This window comes from Pituophis catenifer, unplaced genomic scaffold (assembly GCF_029215685.1).
Source record: "Pituophis catenifer annectens isolate HBS135680 unplaced genomic scaffold, rPitCat1.0.hap2 SCAF_1, whole genome shotgun sequence".
Lineage (NCBI taxonomy): Eukaryota > Metazoa > Chordata > Lepidosauria > Squamata > Colubridae > Pituophis > Pituophis catenifer.
The window spans coordinates 183,254,437-183,277,422 of record NW_027256881.1 but is presented as its reverse complement, the minus strand read 5'-3'; the positions used below and the strand labels follow the sequence as shown (position 1 = coordinate 183,277,422).

The window sequence follows — 22,986 nt, the reverse complement described above, 5'->3', positions numbered from 1 at the left end:
AAGCAAAGCTTCTCCCTCTCTCATTCATGTCAGTGCTGGAGGAGATCATAAATTGGAACGCTGACATCAAGTGCTATTGATATTATACTGTATATGCATGCAAATGCATAGGGAGAGAGTTAAGGAAGGGATTGTGATACTTCTAATAAAATCAGCCACTTGCTTATGAAACAAAAGCCAACCGCTTGAGGTTCCCAGGCAAAATGCTCACTTTGACGGAGGTTTCTGGGAGGTAGTGGGGGTTTCGCAGCTTGGTTGTAATATAAAAACGAAAGTCCGGAGCATATTCAATGGTAGAATCCCCAAGGCGGATGCAGATGCTGCCACCTTGCTTGAAAGTCTGCTTAAGCAGAAGAGGCTCCAGAATGGGGTCCAACTCTTCACCGACATTTTCTAACAGCACTTCGATTCAGCCAAGAAATTGAGATGAACCATAAATTTACAAGATGCAAGAACAAAGGACACAAAGCACACACACTGTTATAAGTACATCAGTAAACTGAAGAGGAAAGCAGTCTTGAAGACTGTAGCTGTAATATTTAACACAGGAAAGAATAACGTACCTCTATTATAAAATTTGGAAAATAAATGGTTGGAAATATAGTGCCTATTTATTTATTTATTTGGAAATTTATATTGCTGCCTATTCGCACATGGTGACTCAAGGCAGCTTACAAGAATATAAAAATTCATATAAAAACAATAAAACTAATAAAAGAGAGAATCATATAATAAATTAATAAAATAATATAAAATTACCCCCACCCACCCCGCCCTGGCTACAACGCATCACACGAGTCATTTCATGGGGTCCATCCCACTCTGGGTCCCCCAGGCCTGCTGGCAGAACCAAGTCTTCAGTGTTTTCTGGAAGAGTGTTAGAGTGGGGGCCATTCTAATCTCTGGGGGAATGATGTTCCAGAGAGAGGGAGCCACCACGGAGAAGGTCCTTCTTCTGGGTCCCACCAGGTACTGGTATATCTCCCTAGGGAATGGGACCTGCAACATTCCTTGCCTCCCTACTCCAGTGGGTCGGATAGATGTGACCAGCAAGAGACGGTCTCTCAGATAATCAATAAAATATTTCTTATACTTTTCAGATAGGAGTGTCCAAAGAGATAAAATTATGCAAGTTGAATGAGTAAGAGTGTATAGGAGATGGAAGTACTAGATGATAACAAAGACCAAGTATAGAACTGAATCAGCATGTCATGAGATATATAAGGCTTTAAAAGCAAAGCCTAAAAAGAAATTAAGATAAACTTCCTTCAGTTCCACAAGGATGTTAAAAGTGATGGATAAACCTGAGAACATATGTACAATATGGTCAAACTCCATCAGTTTTAATTTTGTTCTTCATATGGAAAATACAATCTGTATAATGCCAAAGATATATTTATTGTGGGAAATATTAGATGAGGTGTTACATCCTAAATCCGCACCTGTCTATAAGTTTTTCTTGATGTGGAGGATTGTTAATTGGTTTTGAAATGTAAAATGTTTTATCATCTGACGCATTTCATTACATCTAAGTGATTCCAACTATTGTAAAAATTAATCAAGTACTTTGAAAATTTGCAAGAAAAATCTACTTTTAAAGACTTGATAGCTTACCAGGTGTACCAAACTGAACACAGTTTTCTAGTGTTCGTACAAATTCACTGTCACTGAGCTTTATGACATGCAAGCTGTTGGCTTTTTCCATATTTTTCACCCATTTGTTTGCTTGACCTTGAGGGTCAATCATAAGCGGCCATCTTCTTGCATTTCTGGAGAGAGAAAACAGTGAAATATGTCAACTTTGTGAATTTGCATGGCACATTTATTTGGGGTTTTATTATGTATTTGATTTTTTATTTCCACTCAATCATATCCAATTCTCAGAGACTGCCTGGACAAGTCCCTGCAATTTTCTTGACAAGATCTTTCAGAAATGGTTTGCCATTGCCTCCTTCTTAGAACTGAGAGAATATGCCTGGCCCAACATCACCCAACCGGCTTTGTGCCTAAGGTGGGAATAGAAATCACGGTCTGCTGATTTCTAGCCAGAAGCCTTAACAACTATATCAATCTGTCTCTCGTACTTGAACACATTTACAAGATCCCTATATGGAAATAAGTGTTTTGTGATATGTACCAGTGCAGAACAGTGTCAAGAATTTTGTCTTGACTTCCTGTGAAGAAGTACCTATTTCCTTCCAGTTTTATGCTTTCACTTTCTGGGCCCTTGCAAAAGGAAACAAACTAGCATCTCATAGTCCACAAAGGTGTGAGATATAATCCAAGGGGAAAATAGAACTCCCCTCTTTTTGTAGAAATGACTAGCACATGCCCTTCATTCGGGCTTTTTCCCATGCTAGTTATCGCTATCCACCCAACAAAAGAAAATGAATGGGTGCTCCACATGCCTTTCATATAGGCCTTCCTGCATTCATCAGTTATGTCTCGATTTGAGTGCAATGTTGACTTCACTCCTCAGATCACTAAGCAAGCAGATCTGTAGTCAACACAAGGGGAGTTCTATATGCAAATGCTAATCCACATGGCCAACAGTCTTAATCATCCAGTTTATCTGAGTGATTTAAAGAAGTTAAAAGTATATAGCTATAGGCCACTGTTTATATTTTTCCACAAATACATAAAGATCAGGAAGGTAGAACTGGTGGTGATCTTAGCATGGGTCAGGATCAAGTAGCCTCAGGACCCTCCCTCTGTCAAGTGAACACTGAGGAACATTTGTTGTGAATGGATCTGGAAGTGGAAGTAGGTATTCGCATCTAGAACACTGGCTTGTAATTTGAGATTTCGTCACTGCAGGATGAAAATTTAGAGAACGATTTAAATGTGAAGGATTATGTCCTGAGAACTTTTGCATGTGAACCAAGCTCTTCACTACTGAACATTGCATATTATGTTTTTTAAATGAAAAAAATATACTATAGTACCTTATGGCGCCCCTACAAGTAGAAAACAGCATACAATGCTCTCCAAAGAAATAAATTATGCCTATCTGAAGCTTCTGTTACTTACGTGATAATAATACCATTATCAATGGAAAATAAATCAGAAGGCAACCCAGCTATGTTCCAAGCTCTAATTTTCACGGCTTCTCCTAAAGTTGTAGTTAAAGAAAAATCATCTGAGCAGGGAATGCCTCTGGCTTTGCATGTCAATATCCAGTCCCGGCCTTGATTCTGAAAAGGAAGAACGCTAATCATTGGGCAGCTATTCTGAAAAATGATTTTAGTGTAATGAGGCTCATTGGCAGTATCAATGACGTGTCACTCTTTGCTGGGACAAATTTGAGTTCCTTTTAATTGCTTTTAATTCAATCCCGACTACCTTAATGTAATACTTACAAAATTATTGCCAAGGAGTATTTTAGTTATTTATTTAATGAAACTTAAAATGAACCATATCCATTTTTTTGCCTTTCACCATCCAATTAGCCCTGATTTTATCCATTTCTTCCACAATGCCCTTGGGGAGAAACATCATAATCATGCAGCGAACTCAGAAGTGTACATAGTGAAAGATACCAGATACAGTTTATCAACAAGGGCTGAAATCCAGAGAGATGTACACACCTGGTATTCTGGAGATTAGACATCATGTACTTAAGGAAAGCTACAGTCAGAAGCAGAAGGCCTTAATTAACAGTTTATGACACTAAAAGTTACAGTGCAAAATAATTGTTTCAGTTGTTAAACAGTATGACTGAGTACACTTCTAGGGTCAATCTAGAAACACATGATAGTGTGGGATATTCAATTGGAATTTCTCAGCATTTAGTTTAGATGGGTCAGAGGCAGTGGTGGGTTGCCCCCAGTTTGCACTGGTTCTATAGAACCGGTAGTAAAACCGGCGGGAGGCTCCGCCCACCGACCCTGATGTCATCAGAATGCTTCTGCGCAGAAGAGCGTGCAGGCGAGCGAAGCGAGCACACGTGCGCGGCCCCGTTGCAAACCCGTAGTAAAGGTAAGTAGAACCCACCCCTGGTCAGAGATATATATCATTCATCCAGGAGAATAAAAGCCTTCAAGCCTTCTAGGTGACTTATAGCCAGGGGTGAAATTCAGCTGCTTCTATCCAGCTCAGGTGAACCGGTAGCAGCAACTGTGGGAGGCTCCACCCACCCGCATGAACGTCATGCCATCACTTTTTTGCAACACTCGTTTGCATGCGCAGAAGACTTTGTGCATGCACAGATGACAGCACGCGCGAGCGAAGCGAGAGAACATGCGGCACACACACATTTACAAACCGGTAGGGAAAGTAAGTGAATTTCACCCCTGCTTATAGCCTACATCAAAAACTGTTGAACAGCAACAGAAAACTGATCCATGCCATGACTGAAACAGACTTATTGGAAGAGAGGTAAGAAGCATGCACCGGGGTGGCAGGGGGAGACTTAAATATGCACAGAACTGTTAATGAATAATGTAAAGGAATTTGTGTTCTGATGCAGTTGATGCTTTTGTTTTTCTGTCAATGTGATTTAATGCTTTTGTTGGTTTTTTTTTAAAAAGCAAGATGTTTGCACTGCAAAGCATCAGGATTCTTTTAACAGTCTAAGCTGGAGACTGGTAGCTTTGAATATTTGTGCAAGAGCAGGAAGCAAAAAATTCTAGCAAAGCAGGCTTTTCACCTGTTTTACTTTTTCTCATGGAAAGATAGAAATGAGAACTGAAAAGGAAGGCAGAACGGCTAGAAGTCATCTGATTTTATCTTCCTTTTCCTTGGAAAAGTTTGGTTGTTCTGGGCAGGACACAAATATCCAGACAGAGCTGTTCCAACTTCTTCTTTCCCACAGAAACAAATATAATTCATAATAGGTAGAAAACAGATTTACTTTCAAGAGGTTTCTACATTAACAAAGTTGGAAATAAGGAACTAAGGAAACTAAATTGGATGGCAATTTAGTAATGGAAGTGAATATGCCTTCAGAGAAAGTTAAGCATTTTAATGTCAATCAACTGGAAGGATCTACTCAGATGGCCTATATGTTCATAGAAACTTGCCATGCCATGGAATAAATTAGCTACACTGTTTGAAATGTTGAAGCTGGGAATTTATTACAATATAAAATAACACTTCAAAAAACTTTGAAATTGCTTAGGCAGTAACTCCAAATGTTAATCTTACTCAAAACATTGATTTAAGGATAATTGCCTGTCACTTGTTAATAAAATCAAGTTAACTATGGGGAATTAGAATAACTTAAATCTGTTTTGTGGGAGATATAAAATCAACCATAAAAATATTCTTTTTTCCTACCAGAAGTATTGCTTGTGTTTCATACTTACCCTCTACACATCCCCATTCATTTGTTAAGAAATTAACAAAGGGAATAATATTGTTTATGGATGGAGGAATTTCAGAAGAATGAAAATGACTGCACAATGCTTCCCTCCAACACAAAAGCAAAACGTAGGATTCAAGTATCAAATATTTTTTTATTATCATCCCTATAAATGTCTAAATTTTATTATACCTTCTTAATAGCTGAATTGGCTGCATTGGTCTAATGAAGGAAAACATAATTGTGCAGCAATAGTTTGCAATTTGGGAGAGTCATAACCTTAATCGAACTTCTCCATGGGCCTGAGTTATGATGTATATTAGTTCTGATCCTGCTAAAGCATTATGATTAATTCCCACTGAAACTAGGAAAAGATTTAAAAATCTGCCATGGCTTCCAATGAGACAGTCACAAATTGTTGTGGGCTGAGGTTAGAATCTGTTATATTTCAGAAATATGAAAATCAAAATTCTGTCTATATTCCTTCAACATTTTTAGAACACCAAGAATTTTTAAGACTACTTACAAATGTTTCTACATGGTGTACCTTATCAACCTTAAGAAATGATTTATACGGAGAACACAATGTGTAACTAACCCTATCAGTGCCTTGCCAATTTAGAAACAGTTCTTATGAACAGTTCAAAAATGAGCCAAGAAATTGAGTTGAAACATATGGGAAATTCTGAGCATCCATGGTTTTTTCCAAGTATTTCGCCATAGTCCTTAAGTTTAGTTACTGCAGACAAAACATTTTACTGGACTTTCTTTTGAAATATTGCTGATTCTAAAGGGAAGAAGTTGTTGGTTATGGAACTGTTTATTTTGAGTCAGGCCATTCTATCTCTATGTTGTCTGCACTAATTGGCAGTGGCTTTTTGGGGTTTTGGAAAAGGACTATATTCAACTACAGGTCAATCATGTACTCTTTCTCGTGCGGAATTTCATGGCAGTCCTTGTATGTGGAACATTTCAAAATTAATATAGGTCATTTCTCCTTAAAACAATATTTCCCATTATATAGTTGAATTATAACGTATCATCCCAAATAATAACTGCCAATAATTAAAGATAGTGTGAGTTACAACCCAACAATAATTAAGGCCAAGTTTAGGAAAGATCCCACCAATGATCTATATTAGTTGGCAGTTATGATGTACCAAAGTTAAAGATGACTATCTTAAATTTAAAAATGCTTTTTTTAACAATGATACCTTCATAATTTTCTCATGTGTTCTTTTCATATCAATGCTTATATTGTCAAAATGAAGTAAAGGTATATGCTTGTTGCTTATTTGCTGCAGAAGCATTTAGCTTACTAAACTTCATACATTTATTCAATTGTTTGTTCATTCCTTACTTGTCGGTAGTGCGATGTGAAGGCTCCCAAGTAAGCTACAATGCCAGACGAGATGAGGATATCGCCTGTCAAGTTGACATATTGTTTTCCCAGTTGCAAAGCTGCCTGGCTCCAACGGGTTTTCTCACCCCCAAGGCCACCAAGTAATTTTTCTGCTCGGTCTAGCTTTTTGCTACACAGGTCAACCTTAAAATCAAAATATAAACTTTAAGCAAAGCCATTCCAGCGAATGCTACTACAAATAGTTACATGCTTTACTTTCAATGCTTATGAAAATATTATATACAGTATGTATTGCTTATTATTATTATTACCACCCTCGTCGTCATCGAAAAGTTTTTATATTTGAAACCCCAAGATAGAAAAACTGAGAGAAATGTGTATGACAAATTGTCACAGATGAAATTCAACAAGGTCAATAGCATTTCCATTCTTCTTGCCTTCAAATAAATTATTGCCTTCACTTTGCAGTGCGAAATTGATAATGGATTTATATGCGATACCAAAAACAGTTGCATCTCAAAAAGGAATACATATCATACAAGAGCATGACATTGACTTATGAAGGTCATTCTTACACAGATGTGGCCCATGAATTGAATGCATAAGGAGCTTTCTGCCTGGCAATTTGTCAAAAATGTTTTCTCTAATAAATGTTGAACATTGAACTAGCTGCAATACCAGCTATGTGGAATGGAGGCACTTTCTTTGAATCCTCGGCTCATGAATAACCTTCCCCTAACTTGGTACTTTCTGCATGCCTTGTGATGAAGTGGGAGGCAAACAAATTTAATAATCAAGCAAACCAACAAATTAAATGTGTCAACTTCCTAATCCTAGTCGGTATCTAGCAGGTGAAATTTTAGGGAAAGCATCTCTTTATTCAGATAGTTCCTCTTTTCTCAAAAAAGGTTAAACTATGTCCTATTGCAAACATGCCTCTCCATGCTTGCTTTGTGCTCTTGGCTAGTAGTCCATCAACAATAGAGGAGTATGGACAGATCAGGCCAAGTGGGAATAAACCTTGGTACCCTGATGCAAATAAGAGTAAAACCCAGCAGTGTATACACAGGTGTACTGGAAGGCATGAAGAGGCCCCATTACTTCCTCATTTATTCCAGCAATATAGGAAGGGAAGAACTGTAGTTGAGCATACGCCATCACAAAACCAAACATTCTGACCTCTCCAAATATCCTTCCACGCAAAAATGATTCATTTTGTTAAATATGTAAATAGAGAGCATAAGTTTCCCTCAGGTCCGGGTTTAGCTGGACATTCACACTTAACACATTTAACTAAGGGAAATCCAGCTGCTCCTCCGAATTGTCAAAAATACTAACCCCAAATCCAAATCTCAGTTTCTTATACAAAAATAAAATATATTGATGCATTCTGCATTCTGTCATGTCTTTGCAATCTGCCATCCAGGAAACTAACTGCACCAGGGTTTAAGGGTTTAAGCTCCATTTAGCCACTAATTGGTTTTGTTTGTATCCTTTTTATCTCTAGAAAGTTTAAGCAATGTACATGAGAATCTCCCCAGACTTTATCTGCAACTCTGTGTAATGCCTTTGTCTGAGAGTGACTTATTCAGCATCAGTAAGTTCAGTAGTAGAATGGGAAACTGAATCAGAGCCTCCTCATTCCTCACTCAAAAGCCACCATCTTCACTTCTACATTATTCATATAACTGTCAGGTAGGTTCAACAAGTTTTGAGTATAAATTATTTTTGAGGTTATCACTTGTGTAAATGTAGGAAAATGATAACTATCAACACAATCTGGTATAACGAAGAGTCCAGTGTATGTAATAAATTAAATGAAATTGTTTAGTAAAATTCCACTATTTTCTTCAGAGTGTGACTGTTGCTTTGATCCTCAGGCCTATTTTGGAGATCTGGCAGATACTCTGCATATTTTTTAATTCAGAAAGACAAGAGCTCTTTGAGGACAGTGTTCTTTGAGAGCATTTGATAAGTATCCTGAGCAGGGTTGTGAAAAATGGAAAATAAATGAAAAGCAAAAACGTTAAAGCAATGACATAGACTTCGTTTTTGCATTTTTGATATTTTAAAATGTTTGTTACTTACTTGGTTTTCTAAATCAGCTTTTTCCTGCTTTTTTTGTTCCAGAGTCTTCTGTAGTTGTGCTAGCTTGTATTGAACTTCCTTTAGGGCTGCTTGCTTTTTTCTCAAACCATCCATAGCAATTTTCAGTTCCCCTTCAGCTGCATTGAGTTTTATCTTTTTGGGGGCAACAACTTTTGCCACTCTGAAACAACAACAACAACAATTAAGGATGTCATCTTTATTACATCCACATGCAAATACTATTCCATCTATCTACTCTTTCTGCATACGTTACATAAACACATATGGACATTCCTGCATATACAGTATGTAAAGTGACTCCACTAACAAGGCAATAGAAATCCTTATCTGCAATTCAAAGTATCACATAGACTGCTAACTGTCTTCCTGTAAAATATGAAGACCCCGGAGGAAAATTTGAACAAAAGTAAGTCCTAACCATATTAATTGATAATTGGGATCTGATGCAGTGGTAGGTTGCTCCCAGTTCACCCCAGTTCAAGCGAACTGGTAGCGGCAACAGCAGGAGGCTCTGTCCACCCGCCCAAATGTCATCAAAAATGCTCTGCACATGCGCAGAAGTGCCGCATGCTTGCAAACCAAGCAAGCGGGCCCACGCACTACCAATAGCGAACTGGTAGCACCGGGATTTGAAACCCATTACTGATCTGATGTTGTCCTTTGCCTTGTCAAATTCAGATCCTCTCTCTTATTCTTTGTGTTAGCAATATTCTTTAAAATCCAAATGTCGCTAGGCTACAAGTAAAAAATGTGATATATTCAGATATCTCTGACTCTGTGAATGATGTAGGATTTACATCTGTTCAGATTTTTTAGAGAAAGAAAAGAGAGAGAAATAAATACATGATCATTTAGTATATGTATGTATATAATGATAGACAGAGACAGAAAGATATACGAGAGCCAGTTTGGTCTAATGGTTAAGATGCTGGTCGTGAAACCAGGAGACTGTGATTTCTAGTTCAATCTTAGACATGAAAGCCAGCTGGGTAACCTTAGATGAGTCACACTCCCTCGGGCCAACCTACCTCACAAGGTTGTTGTTGTGAGGAAAATAGGAGGAAGAAGCCGTATTATGTATGTTCACTGCCTTGAATTATTTATTAAAATAATAAAGGCAGGATATAAATAAATATATGTAAATCTGCTATCTGTTCATTTGTTGTGTAAAAAAAAATCCCATAGAAGCCTGAAGGTCCCATTCCGTCCATAAAATGCTGCTCAAATGTTCTGTTAATCATATATACATAAAAATAAACATAATCATGCAACCCAATAGTTAATGTAAGCTGGGAAAGGATGCAAGAAAAGGATTAACTGAGATGGGAGCTAAAGTAGAGGCAAAGTTGGTAGGAAGAGGTAGGAAACTCTTACTATTCTAGGTTTTCTGATGTTGGTGTTAAGATTTACGAGTAGTGAGAAAGCGGGGGACAGAAGGGAGAGAAAAACAATAATTTGAAACATAAGCAGAAATTCATCTCAGAACCATATAAAAGGCCCCAGGTTTAGTAAAGCAGGGAAGCAAAGGAAGAAAGGGAGGGCACCAGGAACTAGCAGAGCAGAAAGAATAAAAAGCAAAGCATGTATGGTACAAAGTTTTTCCCCTTGGGATACCACGCCCTGCAGCTTTGCACAAGAATGCAAAGGAATTAGGAACATCCATTGACAGATCAACCAAAGAGTGGGCTAAATGTTCATCCATGAGGAAAGTCACCTACTGGAATCTGCTGGGGAAGGTTTGAGACTAGAAGACCTGCCCTGAAAGGATTGAGATGGGCCAGATGGGAGAGTATATAATTCAGAAGGGATTGAGCAAGCTCAGAGAAAGAGAGCAAGTTCTATGTACTGTAGGAGACTTTGTAGAGAAAGCTGTTTGATTTGAGTCCATTTGTCAAGACAAGGAGTTGGACTGTTTGGGTTTTACAAAGTTGGGTTTTAAAAGTCTTCTGTATCATTAAAGAGACCACTTGATCAATTTTACAAGGGAGAGGATAGACTGGAAGATTCCTAACCATTGAGTAAAATAGCTTAGTGTTGTTTAATGTTATCATTGTACCAGTGTTATATATGTACGGGATTCTTTATTATTTTTATTTTTAGATGCCCCAGAAAGCAAGGAAAACACTCTTTGGCACCCCTTTCTAGTGGAATACTTGGCAACAGGGTTGTTTGAACTAAGAGCCGAAAGAGATCCTGCTTGGGAATTCCCTGCAGGAATCAGCTCCCAATGCAGAACCAGGGCTGTATATACAGAACTAGAAGAAAAAGAGAATTGTGGATATACAGTAATTAGTAGAAAAAGTACAAATTTCTGTAAATGGCAAATCTGCAAAATTAATTCGTATGAATCTGGATTGCTGCCAGCTGCTACATGTATTTGGAAATACACAGAAAGCAAGATGATGTTGCCATATTCTCTATTCATAAAGAAGGCTGTATATATTAGTATTCCCACAAATTTCTATCACCGCTTGGGGAAAAGAAACAGTCACAACAGTCACTTCCTTGTAGGCCAGCCCAATGCTCTTCGTTTACATTATGATTTGAAACCATTACTTACTTATCATAGGAGTCCATGGCTATGACCCATTTGCATAGCCCTTCTGCAGCTGTGGAAGCATTCCGAACTTTTTCAGGAACAAACTCTGGATTAGTAATGTACTGTTTTCTAATGATATTCATGTAAGCTGGAGGTATGTTGTCCTTATCATACTCATGAAGTGATTGCAGAAATCTCATATCCCCAAGGAGTTTCTTAGCTGGGCCCCAGAAGTCTTCCATCTTTTTTCCAGTGCCTGTTGGATCTGGGATTTTATCTGCTTTAATCCCTTTCAGGATGCAAATGGCTTCCATAACAAGTTTCACACCAGCAGGGGGGCTCTTCATGGACTTGACAACAGTGATATCCTATATTCAAAAGATGAGATTGGAGCAAAAAAAAAAAATCCTATTGCATTTTTAATTTTGAAAACAACATTAAGAGAAATGTCATCATATTCTAATGACAGACCACCTGAAATTTTTTCAAAGTACATCAAAACTAAGGATCCCATGACAAACAAAAAGGACTTCCAATCAGATAACCAAAAGCCCATTTCCACTTTTGCTAGCCAGTAGAAGACCTCATAACATTTCAGGAACTGCAGCTAATTTCTCATCTTTACCTTTTCCCTTTGAACTCCTTTTTCCTTCTCCGTTGCATATTTTTACATTTCAAGCCTGAAAGAAGGACCATTGGTGGTTTCTGAGGCGGCCAAAGATGCTGTGTTTCCACATCTTTTCTCCTTTCTATCACACATCTATCCATCACTCAACCACCTTCTTAATCATTTTGTAACCAAGATAGGTGCAAGAAATACATACCAATCCCATAAGAATTTCTCTAAAAATTCATCTTCACAAAGATTGTGAAAAGTAATTTATTTTTAAATTTGTGTAAAAAAAAAAGATTTGCTTTAAATCCAGAAGAAAATTTGTTTTTGTACTATGCAGAATATCAGCATTATTCCTTTAAAAAAAAAAAAACATTCATGTATCTATCATTTCACAGAGAATAACGGTTTCAGAAATTAGTTCCAGTTTATGCTTCACTCTTTTCCCACATACTTTATACATACCCATGTATGTGCTCTTGGACCAAAATAATCTCAACCTATTCTCAGCCTGTAAATGGATAAGAAGCCCTTCCATGCTGGCACAGAGTTGGGCATGAATGCGAGAGGCCTAGTGGGCTCCTTTTGGTAAACAGGGAGATGAACCAAATGCTGGATTAAGGCATCACATGCGACACTCTTCAGACCAGTGGTGAAATTCAAATTTTTTTACTACCCGTTCTGTGGGCATGGCTTGGTGGACGTGGTGTTGTTTGGTGGGCATGGTGTTGTTTGCTGGGCGTGGCAGGGGAAGGATACTGCCAAATTCCCATTCCCACTCCACTCCAGGGAAAGGTTATTGCAAAATCCCCTTTCACTCCTCACTCCTGGGGGAAGGATATTGTAAAATCTCCATTCTCACCCCACTCTGGAGTGGCATTTGCTGGTTCTCCAAACTACTCAAAATTTCCGCTATCGGTTCTCTGAACTACTCAAAACTTCCACTACCGGTTCTCCAGAATCTGTCAAAACCTGCTGGATTTCACCCCTGCTTCAGACCCACACTATACACACACATGCACCTACATACTCTTAATGCTTTGCTCAAAAAACAATTTTAATCCCTATTTTAAAAAGAAAAATTATAATTTGCACAGTTGGACTGAAATCTGTGGACTGAAATTAACTTTAGCAGTTAATTTTGAAAACTGATTCTGTTCATTATTTCCAAGCACATGATAATCTCATTGCATTCCAATCCTTTATAGGATTTCTGGTGATGTGATTATGATTAAGTAATCCAGATTAAGTATCATTACATTTAGTTGTCTTCTCCCTTATTTTTCAATTTCAACTAATTCAAATGTTTTTCAGCATTATATCAGTATCCTTGGGACACCCATACTAATGAATAATATGCAGTGAGCGTTGACATTCTCTGCTAGATCTTATGTTTGTAGACCAATGGAAATGTCAAACAATTCTGACAGATGCCAAACAGTATCTGATAACTAATTTGGATACATGGCAAATGGTCAATTTCAGCCTCAGTTTTAGCACTTAACATTTTTTTAAAAAATATATTTACAATGGACAGAAATGTGCGTCCCAATCTTTCCTTTCATTTCTTATCAAAAACCTTCAATAAATTGCCTCAAATAGAACAAATTCCAAACAAAATAATCAAATTCAGAGCAAGGTCATCCCTTTAACCCTGGCTACAGGATTTGCTAAGGCTTTTTAGATAGATTAATCTGGCCTCTATTTTAAAACCTCCAGTGAAGGGAAACATGCCACTTTACGAGGGAAACTATTCCACTGGTTCTCAGCTTTTACCATCAGGAAATTCCGCCTGTCCTCAATCAACTTTTTTGTTGCTTCAATTCACTGGTTCTGCTCCTGCCATCTGAGGCAAAGTGACATTATCTCTGTCTCTTCTTTCATTCTCTTTCAGTATAACTGAAACTGAATAAGTCTGTTTATGTTACTAACTTGCTCAACCTTTCAAATAATTCTAGAAGAACAATACTGAGCTAGGCAATGTCTTATCTCTAAGGAAGAGGGCACCTTTTTAAATGGGACAAAAGTAAAATCCTGTAGCACTGTAACAAATTAATGCTATGTCAATCTTGACCTTTCTCTACAAAAACACAAGGTATGAATAAGTCAGCGTGCCTGCCTCTTTCAGATGAAGAAATTCAGCAAGAGTGAAACAGAGGCCATACCTGTGCGGTCAGAGTGTCCAGAGCGGCTAATGCACTTTCCAGGATTGGCAAAGCTTCTGCCAGATCTGCATCACATTCATCTTTGATGGCTTTGGCAGCCATGGCTTGTTCATTGGCTACCTCTTCATCAGCCTTCACAATCTTCTCCGTCTTTGCAACTTCCAGAGATTCTTTCTCAATAACAACCATCATGTCATCCACTTGCTTGCTCGCTACCCTTAGCTGGGGCTGCAAGGCTTCCAGTTCCACCTGCATGGTGGCCACCTGGGCAGCAGCTGAGTCCAGTTTCTCCAAGCCCACTTCATATCTCTTTTTCAATTTCATCACCTCACTGGAGATAAATCAGAAGATAGAATCTGAATGACATTGTCATCATAAGAGTATCATTAATTTCATCCCCAAACATCCACCCACCCACACAACCATCAAGACAGAAATTGTGTCTTTACTCAGCACTACTTCTACAAATTCCTCTTCCAATCCAGTAAATTTATAGTGTATTTCTTGAGTCCTAAGATGATTTATTTAAATCCTTGTGAAAGAGATGCTTCTTCAGCTACTTTCCAAAAGGCTTCCAAAAGTTTCTGGCCATTGGTGTCACCTGAAGCTGCAATCCTTACAAGGTTTGGGGCTGGAGATTTTTATTTGCTTTTTGATTTATACATTGTTTGGAGCACTCTTTTATAATATTGACTTTATTCTGCATTTTAGGCTACTCTGAAAAACAGTAAAGAACCACACATAAGGGGGTTAACTCAAACAATCAATAAATGAAGACAAGCTTCCAGAACCAAACCCAAAATATTATTATTTTATTAATACATTTTTGCCACCCATCTGCCCTATAAGGCTAAGTCCCCTATAAAGTAACTATTGAAAATATAATATTCAATAAAATTCAACAATGGAACCTCATTAATTAAAATACAAATAAAAATGAAACAGAAAATAGAAAGTTGTATCTGAAATATTTTTTTTCAAAGAACCATACTTGACATTGATTTATAAGCCAGTTATCTATCTATACCTATGATAAACTGATTTTAAAAAATAAAAATAAAATTTTCCTTTTAGTTTTTCTTGGGAATAATTATCATCTAGATAAGCCAGCAAGTTCTCATTTGCATTCTTATTCTTGAACTATTTAAACATCAGATATTTTATGCTATGTTATCTTCTAGCAGCTGCAATATAGTAATTATAACAATTGTTTTTAATCATTCTTTGGGTAGAAGGAAAGCTGCCTTTCTTGTGTGCGAGATCTCTGCAGTGTATATCATTTCTGTTTACATGCATCCCTTGTTGGACTCTGCTGAGATGGAGTTGGGGGGGGGTGGAGAGGCAGTGGTGGAAGAAACTTTAGATTACTTTTGATAACAAATGTTACATCAATCATACTTACGCTCTCTTTTTTTCCAGCAGGGATTGGAAAGTGGAAATTAATTCCAGGTATGAAGTTGGTGTTACATAATTGTGTCGCTGGAGCTCATTATAGAACAATTCAGACAAATTAATGGTTGAGGTATGAAACTTTTTACACATATCAATGCAGCCAGCTCGGGTTTCTTCAGACATTTCAATGTCGCCCAGGGAGCGAGTGGCAACTGCCTGCAAAGCATCTGTAGGCCATGACTGAATTTAAGGAAGGCGGGGAGGGAAATAACATTTTATTGTTATTATGGAAAAAGAGTGTTGCATAAAGTCATGGGTTAAAAAGAGCCATTAAAAAGAGAAGAGCACAACTACTGGATAGGTTTCATAACAGGCTAAAGGCCACCCGGAAAAAAGTTAGATAGGTACCATTTGCAAGTGGCAGGAGAAAAATGTAGCCTTGTCAGAAAATGGCAAGGGCCATGTTTAATGAACCAGGCCTTTTTAATGTTTAAATAGTTTTACTTAGTTAAAGCCATAGAAAGCATTGAAAATATGTTTATATCATATTGCTGAATTTTAGTGGTAAGGGTACCATGGGGTAGAGAGATTCCAGAGGCGACAAAAACAGATTTGTGTGGTTGGAGAAAGCTTGGCCATTCATGTCTTTTTTCCCCCACCTTTAAGAAGCCATCACTGAAAATATACTAGTGGGATTCTATGAAACTCACAGGGTCTTAACAAAGAGACTAGCAAAAACAGTGATGAGTGATTTTGAATAGAAAAAAAAAGCTATCATGGATACATAATACAAATCACTTAAGCTTAAAGAGCAAATTCATATCATGAATAAATAAATTGAAAATGTATTTATTCAAACATTTATCCATGTTTGAAGCTCTTAGGGTTTTTTTCTGGCCTAAGAGAAGCTGCAGAGTGAGGGAGCCTGCAGCATGAAAGGAAAGCAGCAGGCCAGCCACCTATCCATTTAGTTTTGAACAATAGCCCTAGTCCAAATTATTGTGCTCCAAAAACTATTAGCTAAAAAAGAAACATATATGTACTATTTTAAAATACAGTCAGGGGGATTATATAATTCTTTCACTTAAAAAGAAACCTCTGAACATTGAAAAAACATCAGAATTTAAGTAAAAACATATGTTAAGGAAACAGTACAGATAGTCTTCGATTTACGACCACAATGTAGCCCAAAATTACTGTTGCTAGGTGAAACATTTGTTAAGTGAGTTTTGTCCCACAGTTGTCTTGCCACAATTGTTAACTGCAACCGTTAAGTTAATAACACGATTGTTAAATGAATCTGGTTTCCCCATTGCCTTTGCTGGTCAGAAGGTTACCAAACATTATCATATGACCCCAGGACACTGCAATCATCATAAATATGAGTCAGTTACCAAGCATCTGAATTTTGTTCATGTGACGATGGATATGCTGCAATGGTCATAAGTGTGAAAAATGGTCAAAAGTCATTTTTTTCTGTACCACTGTAACTTCGAATGGTCACTAAATGAATTGAACTACCTGTATTTTTATTTGTTCTTTTTATCACACCAATATTTACAAATGATTAAACAAGCCACAAGGAATCCTTACTTAACCACAGCTTAAAGTTATATACATGGCAGATATATACTTAAATAGCTTTCGGATACAGCAGAATAAAGAAGCCAGCTTTAAACCATTGTTTCAATTAATCTCTAATTTGGAACTCTAATCATTTTTCACAGTTGTACTTCAGAATCTTACCTGAAACCAATCAATAGTGCAACAATTAACAAGAGCTGGAAACTTCCGGAGACGATTTCGGAAGGCATCTCCGATGGGACTCATAGCCAAGACAACATGGAGCTGATCCCGGCAACGATCAATGAACATATTGAAAAGAGCAATGGGGCTACCATCAGTCTGCTTGGATCTATCCCGCTGGCGATCAATGGAGCGCATCTTTTCACAGATTTCTTGTTTCTCATCAACTGCAAAGAGGTTTGGCACTTCTCCAGCATTTAACAAGTTGTTTATGTCTTCTAAAAACGACTCTCTTTTTATCTGGGTGTCAGTGAATAAGAAAACGCCTTGCATCTCACCTTCAGTAGATCTCCTTAGAATGGCTTTTAGGTCCTCATGCCATTCATTGGGCCCATAACTCTTTGAGATTTCAACCTGGAATGGCGTGTAGTCAGACATATATGCTGCTAAACGGGTTAGGGACTGTCGACCACTTCCACCAACACCAACCAGAAGGGCATGGCTACGGGGTTGTTTCAAAATGCGTGAAATTCTACAAACATGCTCTATAGCGAATCGAAATAAAACCAGCTGCATTGGCTTTTTGCTCATATTATTATATTCTTCTAGATGGCCCTCGACAACTCCTCTCAGTTCATCCACATCCAAGACTTCCCTATAATTTGTATCCTCCCTTCTAGGATCATGAAAATCACAGAACATCAAGCTTCGCAAATCATCCTCTTCTACCCTACCATCATAATTGAAATCCAGATTTTGGAAAAGTTCATTAAAATCTTCTTCCAAATGCTTGGTTACTACTTCACGGATGCATTCAACCAGCCACGATCGATCTGCTTTATCTACCAAGCGGTCATAATATACTCTAAGGACCTGCAAAAAAGACGTTAGTATGATTGTTTATAATAATTAATTACAATTTCTATGACACAGAAACATACATTCTGTCAGGAAAAATTATTAAACTTGAGAAGCTATATAATCAAAGGGAATAACTAAATATCATGTGGAAAAGCTATTTTCTGTCATCAATGTCTTTACTTTGGCATGAACACAGTGTAGTCCTGTAGCAGTTTTCCTCAACATGATGCTCTCCAGATGGGACTGCAATTCCTATCATCCTCAGACAGCACCATGATGAGGAAGGGTACCTTACTCTTAATCATCATGATCTCCACAGTAGAAGGGCAGATGATATTATTCATTCCCAAAATGGATACTGCAGCGAGTATGGCTAGTCACAGACTTATATAATTTTAGCTATATGATCCTTTCTGTTGTTGGATTCTTTTAAGTAGAAACAGCTATGCAAGGCACAGCAGTTAATTGCTTATGCTACTAGTTTTCAACGATTCAGTACCTTATCATATACGAAAATATTTTGCAAGCAAATGTAAGACTGAGCCGTCAGTTAAGTTACTAATAGAAAATTTACCTCATGAACCCAAAGGCGTTTTATGGTTCCTGTAGAAATGGTTGTTTCAGGTCGTGACAGACAAACCCCTTGAATGACCCGAGAGAAATCACGCAAATTGAACAAATAGTGTGATTTGGTGGGTGTAGGGAGCAAGTTATCCATAGCTTCTTTGTATACAGTCATTGTGCTATTAATAATTTGTGCAGTCAGTTGAACATATTCCGAAGGGAAGTTGTAACTGTTGATTGAAAAGATGAAAGCAGTAGGACAACTCATACAACACAAAATAGAAACTTGAACATTTTCCTATATTCATCAAATTCTTTGTATTGCATTTTAAATATAAGTTTGGTTTACAGACAATGGCTATAAAATACTTGGATATATAGTAATAGTCATCAATAAAGCTATTCACTAAACAAAACCTGCAACTACCCTTTATGAAAAGATTTTTAAAATGCCAGGAACAGGGGACTTGTGCAGATGTTGTCCAGATGGTATGAATGAATTTCACAAAGAAGTCAAATTATTTTACAATCCATGAGACTGATTTAAGAGACCTTGACCTTCAAGCAATCAAGGACCAAAAATTATCACTCAAAAGCAGTGATCAAGAGTCAGACACTACACCATATTCATTTTATGAGACCAATCCAGAAATATTGATCTCTAATTATTCTTCCAATTTGTTTACTCAGGGAAATTCATATTCTATTCTCTAGTTTATAACATTCTTTAGATGCTTAGTTATCCAGTTCTTGGTGTTCTTTAGCTTATAATAAGATTATTGGGTCAGGCCAAGTAACATTCTAGGAATACAGTTAGTCCTTGACTTACAATAGTTCATTTTGTGATCATTCAAAGTTACAATGGCACTGCAAAAAATTGGTTTATGACTGTTTTTCACACTTACAACCATTGCAGCATCCCCATGATCATGTAATCAAAATTCAGATAATTGGTAACTGGTTCATATTTATGACGGTTGCAGTGTCTTGGGGTCATGTGATTAGCTTTTGTGGCTTTCTGACAAGCAAATTCAATGGGAAAGCCAGGTAGTAACAACCGTGTTACTAACTTAATAACTACAATGATTCACTTAACAACTGTGGCAAGAATTAATTTAATTTAATTTTAATTTAATTTAATTAATCATATTTCTATGCTGCCCAACTCCCAAGGGACTCTAGGCGGCTTACAACAAAAATAATACAAACAATGAACATAAAAATTTTAAAAAAAACATTATAAAAGCATTTTAAAAACATTAAAAACACATGCACACCATCCATGGCCGGATCTCGCAAGATTGAACAACGAGATCAATGGCCCCAGGCCTGACGGAAAAGCCAGGTCTTCACCGCTTTCTGGAAGGCCAATAGGGTGGGGGTAGTCCAGACCTCAGGAGGTAACTGGTTCCAGAGAGCTGGGGCAGCCACAGAGGCATTGTTTAGCTGACGGGACCTGGAGGAGACCAACTCTGTGGGATCTTACCGGTCGCTGGGAGCTATGCAGTAGAAGGCGGTCTCGAAGAAAAATCATAAAATGGGGCAAAACTCACTTAAGAAATGTTTCACTTAGCAACATGAATTTTTGGCTCAATTGTGGACATAAGTTGAGGACTACCTGTAATACAGTAATTTCCTTGTTTATTTGGATATGAAGATGTTCATATTCAGAACACTGAAGATTGCACAATTGGCAACTAGTTGGAAAATAGATACAATTCAGGACACAACAGCCAACTTTTTTAGGGAAGTGCCTCCCTTGTTTAGGGAAGAGCCATGGTAGTGCAGTAGTTAGAATGCAATACTGCAGGCTACTTCTGCTGACTGCTGGCTGCCAGCAGTTTGGCAGTTCAATTCTGACCGACTCAAGGTTGACTCAGCCTTCCATTCTTCTGAGGTTGGTAAAATGAGGACCCAGATTGTCGAGGGCAATATGCTGACTCTGTAAACCTCTTAGAGAGGACTATAAAGCACTGTGAAGTGGTATATAAATCTAAGTGCTATTGCTATTTGTTTCAATCCTAATCCATTCATTTATTCATAAAATATAAAATTATAACTATCACATCCAGCAGACGGTCATGTTGCAGACCCTGTCCATGAATGAATGTCATCTGATGGGACCCAGAAGAAGTCTTGCTGGACTTCCATCAGGACCTGAAGACATGGCTTTGATATCTAGTTTGGGGGTCCAGGAATATGGATATGAAAGCTGTAAAGTGGTGTATTACTAAGGAAACTGAGTGTGCTCTCCTAGTTGGGGAGGGGAATGGCTTTTAATAGTTAATTTGAAGATTTACTATAGAATATTGGCATGTTGTGATGCTATTAGAGGGTCAATATCTTTGGAGACCTGCTGGTGGGAAATGCAGATACTACAGTATAACGCTTCTGGATGGCATGATGTTTAGGAAGGATATTACGGCAGGTTATCATTATCTTTTTTTATTTAGGTTAATATGCCACAATATAACAACGTCACCTACCATAGAGTAAGATGCCAATCTAATATTCGGGAGAAAATTGTATACATCGAAACATCATCAAACTCATTAATGGTAATTGTGTTGAAGTGTCGCAGGTATCGAGGAGTGATTGCATTTCGACCTCCACCTGTAGGGGAAGCAAATCACTGATGTACATACAATAAATCTAAATCTATCAAACACTTCTGCAACCAATTTGAATTCTTCCTACTCTCCATGTATCAATCAAAGGAGACTTCGTATTAAGAGCAGCTTCTATAATCCAAATACACAGGCCACAGGCAAAAGACAATTTATTTTGAGGAAGGAGGGATTTGTAAGCATTTTACACACTAATACAGTCAAAGTGACAGCAATCCTATCTAAAGTCTTGCTACATCAATAAGCACACGCTAAAGAACTACAGTTATTACTTATAAAGGCTCTCAATCCATGCTAATATTTAGGATTGGTCAAAGGTAGGATTCATCAGTGACAAATCTACATCTTTAATCACATTGAGAAAAGTCCCCGGTCCGTGGACTGGCACTGGTCCGCAGCATGCCAGAAACGAGACCACACAAATAAGCAAAGCCCCATCTGCGGGATGCAGGCAGCAAGCGAAAACATGCCCTCTCCGGTCCACGAAAAAACCTCTCCCCATGGAACCAGTCCCTGGTGCCCAAAAGGTTGGGGACCGCTGGTTTATGGGATCTCTTAAACAAACCATATATTTTAAACAAAAATGGTATCTCTACTTCTTTGTGTTGGGAAAAAAAACAGCAATTAAAAGCATGGATCAGCCTGTGTGTTTCTAGCTCAGACAAGGAATTCTGGAATTATTTTTTTCCACATATTAAATTGTAGATCTCCCTGCATATTTTCATAGGAAACTCGGGGGGGGGGAGAGAAGAGGACTCATTTTTGCAACCCTCCGCTCAACTGTAACAGAGCACTGAGGCTCTTTACAGACCCTCTCAAAGATCCAGAGAGACTCGGCCATTTTCAGCCTTAGAGGCCCCTTCCCATACAAGCAAATTTAAAAGACGATGCATGAATGACAACAAAAGACATGACTTAATTTGAATATTTAAAAAGAATAAATCAGTAGCACATTTGGCACTTTAGAGATGGATTCTCTAACTAGAAGTAAAAAGCATACCTGCCGGCCCCATTGCACAAATGATCTGGATGTCCACAAGTCTAATCATAGTACAGTCTTTCAGGTCATACCAGTTCCAGTGATCCAACCACTGACGAAGTAACTCCACTGGAGGTTGAGCCCCATAGACTTCTCTTGCTGGCATATTGACATCATCAACAAATACCACCTTAAAAAACAAAAGGACACTGATTCTGTACGTGGTCCACAAGTTACACCCAAAGACATTAAAAAATATGCTGCTGAGCTCATTTAGAGTAAGCTTGTTTCCAGGCAAATCAATCACAATCAACTTACTTTCTTTTTACATATTACTAAGACAGGGTAAGATGCTATGGGAAAATTCCCACTTTCTATAGTTATTGATTGGAGTCCAACACATCTCAGCCTACATCTCAGGTACTTTAGCTCTGTTCTAAATAAAGGGTTAAGGACAGCATTCAATCCTTTGCTCTGCTGCCTGTCCTATAAGGTAGTCCTCAACTTACAAAGTTCATTTAGTGACTGTTCAAAGTTACAACGCCACTGAAAAATGTGACATGACCATTTTTCACACTTACGACCTTTGCGGTATCTCCATAGTCACATGATCAAAATTCAGATGCTTGGCATTTGACTCATATTTATGATGGTTGCAGTGTCCCAAGGTTATGTGATCACTTCTTGTGACAACCCTCCCTCCGACAAGCAAAGTCAATGAGGAAG

The 22,986-nt window shown here is 37.9% G+C and overlaps 1 protein-coding gene across 1 annotated transcript in view; it reads right to left on the bottom strand.

The window, feature by feature from the left end:
* Positions 1-22,986, bottom strand: part of DNAH7 (dynein axonemal heavy chain 7) — a 151,579-nt gene that overhangs the window by 39,932 nt on the left and 88,661 nt on the right. Inside the window, exons 37-48 of the mRNA XM_070933286.1 lie at positions 22,282-22,450; positions 21,141-21,267; positions 18,665-18,884; positions 17,230-18,102; positions 15,494-15,723; positions 14,092-14,422; positions 11,335-11,681; positions 8,754-8,934; positions 6,663-6,848; positions 3,031-3,194; positions 1,615-1,769; positions 212-402 (exon numbers count right to left, since the gene is read on the bottom strand). Of these exons, the coding sequence (XP_070789387.1) occupies positions 212-402; positions 1,615-1,769; positions 3,031-3,194; positions 6,663-6,848; positions 8,754-8,934; positions 11,335-11,681; positions 14,092-14,422; positions 15,494-15,723; positions 17,230-18,102; positions 18,665-18,884; positions 21,141-21,267; positions 22,282-22,450 (3,174 nt within the window). The remainder of the gene's footprint in view (positions 1-211; positions 403-1,614; positions 1,770-3,030; positions 3,195-6,662; positions 6,849-8,753; positions 8,935-11,334; positions 11,682-14,091; positions 14,423-15,493; positions 15,724-17,229; positions 18,103-18,664; positions 18,885-21,140; positions 21,268-22,281; positions 22,451-22,986) is intronic.